Source organism: Cyprinodon variegatus, unplaced genomic scaffold (genome assembly GCF_000732505.1).
Source record: "Cyprinodon variegatus isolate N-32 unplaced genomic scaffold, C_variegatus-1.0 Scaffold71, whole genome shotgun sequence".
NCBI lineage: Eukaryota > Metazoa > Chordata > Actinopteri > Cyprinodontiformes > Cyprinodontidae > Cyprinodon > Cyprinodon variegatus.
The window spans coordinates 1,676,741-1,682,740 of NW_015150524.1; the positions used below are offsets into that span (position 1 = coordinate 1,676,741).

Here is a 6,000-nt window from a genome sequence, read left to right on the forward strand (position 1 = left end):
AGGTTTATACTGATATCAGAATCCAAGATTTCATGAGCTGAAGAGAAGCAAAGCATCAACAAGTGAGCAGAACTACAGCTGATACTGAGATGAATGATATAAAAGCAACAAATGTGTGTGCAACTTAAAGGATGTTGAAGGAGCAGCTAATGCTTACCTCTGGTGCCTGGCAACAGAGCTAGAGACACATCCATCATGAAACCGCTCCCAAATGATACATTATGGAGGCACTCGGCTGAGGAGGACAGATCCACATGGAAACATTTCAGATGTGCTACAGTGACACTGTCAGTTAAAAACTCATGTGTTTTAAGACAATGACTGCAATGCTCCAGTGCTGAACAGAATATGCCTGTTTTAGACATTTAATATTTGATAAATACCAAAGATAATAATTTACAACTTTCTCCATTTGTTTTTAAAAAATTGCAAACAAAGAGATAACAGGAATCAGAGAATATTACAGCTTTCTTTTAATCAACCTAAAAACCTCCAGCTGAAACATGGCATATATATATATGTGTGTGTGTGCATATATCATGTGATGCATTGTTTCTTACCTTTCTTGTCACTGCAGAGCCACAACTTCACTGTAGAATCGGATGAAGCAGAAGCAATAAGCACCTCAGAGTCTTCTGTGTAGATAGCATCCACAGCGCTGACAGGACCAGTGTGGCCCTTACACTCCACTGCCTGGACAAACTGGGGAATTACACACACACAAAATTATTCAACTTTTCCATTATTTACTAAAAAGTATGCATCATAAAAATACAGTTAATACTACAAAGGAAATATCAAAAACTATGTATTTTAAATCTAAAAACAGTCATCGGACACCAAGGTCAATTGTAATGGGAAGCATGTTACCGTCTCATCTTGAGCTTCCCAAAGGATGACCCTATTGTCGGAACCTCCTGAGACAACATGACACTCTGTTTCTGCAACAACAAACTCAACACAATTAGATTATTCTGGTTGTTTTAAAGAAGTACTTGTTTCATTTAAAAGACATCAGCAATAACCTTATAGAAACAATTATTGTTCATCAATCAAGGATGGGTTTTGAGTTCATTTCAAATAAGCTGGAGTCCATTGTGCTATACCAGCAATAACAAATCAGCCTTTAACACAGTTAAGACTGTGAAAAACAAAGATGTTTTGCAAAAATAACCCTGATTATCTATTACCTTGTAAACCTTAAACAATGCGTTGAAACACTGTAATCAGGTCTGATTGGATTGCAACTATTGTACATTATTACATATGCAGGACCAGAGAATCTTGTACTTCTTACACGAATCAGAGGATTTATTATATGTGAATATATATATATATATATATATATATATATATATATATATATATATATATAATTTTTTTTTTTTAAAGGAACAGAAGAAAGGAAAGCATGCATCAGGTAGGCTGCATTAAGGCACGTCACCTTTAACAGACATGCAAAGAAAAAAGAAATGATCCTTGGATCTGAGCAAATGTAGTTATCCATTAGTAACAGCAGGTGGCGTGGCCTACCAGAAGAAATGAGGAAATTATGGGTCATTAATATATCATATATTTTTTACCCTAAGAAGTATGGCTATACTAATGGTTTTGAAGCAAATTTTCCACACAAAAGAAAAAGAGACTTTGCAGAGCAGAAAAAAAAGAGCTATAGAGGCCACAATGCTCTGGTTTGTCAAGATTCCTCATTAAAGAAGGTCTTAAAATAATCACTACCATGTCCACCATTTAAAGAAGGTAAAAGAATGTTTGATGTGCTTTTGACAAATGCTGACGTGTGTGTATTGCTCTTCAGAGGCACAGTCATAGTCAATAAACAAAAGAAAGGGAGGAATAAAAGTATAGAAAAAAAGTTAAGAAAAAAAAACTAAATCAAGACCTCAACCTGATGCTATGTTAAGTCTATGGATGCTATAAAAAACATATTATATGAAAACTTTAAAAGCTTAGTCAATAAAGACCACCATCACTTGAAAAAATAATCTTAAAGTAATCATGATAAATTGCCAGGGAAAGTGTGAGAGAGACAACTTTCTCTGACTTAATAGAGCTGAGAATAAAGCCTCGATCTTCCCCAAATAAGCATTTGAAAACTTTGGCGTTGTTCTACATGTGGAATAGAAAATACAATAAATGCAGGGTTAGAAAGAAAGGTGGCTTTTCTCCTTTAAACAAATATAACTATGTATGTTCTGTTTTATTATTGTGCCAATAGTATACATTTGATTCAATGGGAATAGCATGTAACGTTAAAAAGTTATAAATTGCCAGAGTCAGACTGATAGAAGAAATGTAAATAACAGTTCATCTGTGCAGATGCAGGAGTGTGTGCTGTTCTTTATTTGATAAATGACAATAAATGTTCACATACATCTGTCATGTTCAGTTCCATTAAGTCAGTGTTTTCCAACCCTGCTCCTTATTACACTGCATGCCTTGCTTTAGCAGTGCTGTTTTCCATTCCAGTGACTAATTAACAGACTTAGTTGAACTGCATTTATCAGAGTCAGGTGTGTTAAAGCAGATAAACATCTCAAACCTGGAGGGAAGTGTGCTTTGATGACCAGTCCTGAAAAAAGCAGTTCTTGCATAGAGAGGTAAGTTCCCTATGAAAGGAGTCATTTAATGGCATCTCTGCCTTCACTGACCAACCTCTTGGATAATTCTTTAACGTATTCTTACTGTAGTTGTTAATACTCTTAAAGCTGTCTTGTACCTTGCTTTACTTCTTCACACTCACCATGATCCTTCTGGTGAACCCACTGGAGAGCGTTCACTCTTCCCTTGTGTCCGTTCAGCAAAGCGATAACTCTTCTCTCCTTAAGTAAAAAGAATGCAATTTCAGTGCTTCTCTAAACAGTTTAAACCCACACTGCATACGAACCCTAGTAGCATCACCAACTAGCAAAGAACACAAGACTACTCAACCGACAGGTTTTAAACATATCATCACCTGGGGGTCATACAGAGCCACTGAATTACACGTCCCAAAAGCAATAATTCCTCCACGGCCCCAAGAAACAACATTAGGAGTCCTGTTTGCGCTGCATGCTATATGGCATGTCTGTATTACGGACGCCGCCATCTTGGCTAGAGAAGCATTGGAGTTACATGAAAAGACTCCGAGTATAAACAACTTCTCAGGACTAATAGTTCCACATATAATATATATATATATATATATATATATATATATATATATATATATATATATATATATATATATATATATATATATATAATTATTTTATTTGTATTATATATATATAAATATAATGTGTATATATAAATATAATGTTGTATAAAATATTGTTGTTTTTTCCAAGTAATTTTTAACAAGTGCTGCATTTTTTTTTTTACCTTTCTTGTCACTGCAGATCCAAAGTATATAGATATAGATAGATAGACAGAGATGGACAGATAGATAGATATTAATTGCACAATACAATTTTTTGGTGGAAGAAAGACTTTTCCAAATACATTTTTTGAATTATAAGACTCACAAAATCGGCAAATACACTATGTTATCTATAGGTTAGACTAGTGTAAGTTACATATTGTTTTTATTTGTATTTTCACATGACATCCGAATGACATGGCAGATATAGCAGATTAAACATTAGATTAAACCAATAAGTCTTGAGTACACAAAAAGGCTAAACATAATAGTAGTTATGTATCCTTCTGGTGCATTTTTGTCTAAAACAAGTTTGTTTTACTGAGTGAAGTTACTTACAATTAGTCAATTTCCCCCAAGTGATGCTTAATTGTGTTTTTACTCAGGTATAAAGTAGAATGCAGTAAATTTACCAGTAGAAAATTCTTTATTTCCACCAGTAAATTAGATAAGTAAATGTAACAAGTTACTAACCACCTCTAAAGGTTCCCCTTTAGTCTGACTGTGTTTGAGCTATTTTGCTATGAAGAATGGGTAGTGATGGACTAGTGGTTAGGGCAGTGCACTAACCACAGAAGGTTGCCAATACCTAGTTTGATCCCTACAGTCTCCACTTTGGATCCCGGGTGCTGCATAATGGCAGCCCACTGCTCCCCAAGGTGATGGGTGAAATGCAGAGCTAAATTTCTCCAGTGAGATTAATAAAGTTCAAACAATGTACAAAAATGCCATGTATTCAGCTGTAAGAGGCAAATATCAAACAAACTGCAATTGAAAGATACCGCTACAACGTATAGACTCCAAAGGAGAATATATGCATTTTTTGTGGATTTAACCAATCTCGCTTTGCGCATCTACCTTAAGCTCTGAAAGCTTAAAAAAAACATATATTCCTGTAACAGACCAGCATTTTGCACACCACACTTTATAATCCAGTGTGTATAATACAAACGAGAATTGCAGAATTGCAAGAAAAAAATTCATATCTTTTTTTAAATGTTCCTTTCTTTTTGTAATTATGAAAATGTTTACCTTTTATAAAATCACCAAAACACTCAACTGCTGTAAATTAGTTTAAATGTGACCCATTTAAAAAATGATCAAGAATTATATGTATTAATGCATGACACTACCCCTGTGTAACAGCAGAGCAGGATCAAATCGGCAATAAGATATAGGCAGCAAATAACTTTATTAAAAGAATCAGTAACTCAAAAAGGCATAAAGGAAACACAGAAGTTAGTGGGATAACATATGAATTACCAAAGAGCAAACAATTTATAAGAAATAAACACACAAATAGGTGCAATTTATGACAAGACTTAGCGATTTTTTATTTCTATTTTTATTTTCTCCTTTTCTCTGTGAGTTTCAAAACCTCCTTATATTTAATCCCCATTGTCTAGATGCCTCTTAGGTAATACAATATAGGCAAAAATTTAAAATTTTTGATTGAATTCTATCGACTTTATCCAACAGCTAACAGATGTACCGTATATAATATATATAATTCTGGTTAAGTTTTCTTCTTCTTTTATCCCCCACATTATCATCATCGAAAACAAACAGTGAGGGAAACCATCAGTGTACTGCTGTATGGCATAACATTGTATTCGTGCAAGCATTTCTCCTTACTGAAGATCCTTTTCTAAGGAACAATTGCAGTGGTGAGATAACTATGAAGTATTTCCATGTAAATGAGGCACAAAGGCATAAACAAATTAAATCAAATTAAAAAATAAAAACTCTTCAATAAGACTAATTAGCACAGGCTGGTCTTAAAACTGACCTTTAGTGCAGAATGGTCAGAATTCACTTTTACACAGATAAAGTAAGTGTCTAGATTCTAACTTCAAAAAGGAATTCTAAAAAGTTAATCATGTAAACCAGTCTGTAAGATGATTGACCAACAGGAACAGCATTTGTTTGGCAAATGGAAGGAAATGATAGATAGATTTCAATATCTGCAAAAAAAATAAATCTGAAAAGTCTGACATACTCTTTTTAGGCCCCTTTACTCAGATACTCTATATAAAGTCCAATGTATTGAAACAGTTATCCCTGTAGAGTTGCACACGGTGTCTGTTTTAAGAAAATTCCCCCTGAAACCCTTTAATATGGATTCTACCTTTCTGTTGCTCAAGCTGCCTTCTCTCTCCTCTCATCAGTCCTTTTTTCTAAGTCCTCATACAGATAGAACATGGGATGAGTCATGCACTCTCTTGTTTATTTAAATAAATCATTCTAGGTCACGGTCTGCTCCAGTCAGTTATGTTCTCCCATTATTTCAACGCTGTGTCTAAGGCAGGACATCAGGTAAAGGACCAGCTCCTCCGTTCGAGTCTCTTTTGATGCATCTTTATTATTGTAGCCTTCTTTCATCAGCACAAGCTGTGGGGATTTCATGTGAGATATAACATGAGCTGATCCGCTGGTTAATGTCAAAGTGACGCAGAGTCCAGAGCTGGAGCTATAAATCAGATGGACGCTGACAGAAAGATATTTCTGCTCCTATATTTTTCCAGTGATGTCACAAAACACCTACATCCGGATTTACCTAAAAATAGTAGTTTATATATATA

The 6,000-nt window shown here is 34.6% G+C and overlaps 1 protein-coding gene across 1 annotated transcript in view; it reads right to left on the reverse strand.

Moving 5' to 3' along the window:
- elp2 (elongator acetyltransferase complex subunit 2) overlaps positions 1 to 3,112 on the reverse strand; it is a 36,326-nt gene extending 33,214 nt beyond the window's left edge. The window contains exons 1-5 of the mRNA XM_015372407.1: positions 2,975 to 3,112; positions 2,762 to 2,840; positions 871 to 941; positions 561 to 702; positions 158 to 235 (exon numbers count right to left, since the gene is read on the reverse strand). Coding sequence (XP_015227893.1) covers positions 158 to 235; positions 561 to 702; positions 871 to 941; positions 2,762 to 2,840; positions 2,975 to 3,106 — 502 coding nt within the window. The 5' untranslated portion in view covers positions 3,107 to 3,112. The remainder of the gene's footprint in view (positions 1 to 157; positions 236 to 560; positions 703 to 870; positions 942 to 2,761; positions 2,841 to 2,974) is intronic.
- Between the last annotated feature and the right edge of the window lie 2,888 nt (positions 3,113 to 6,000).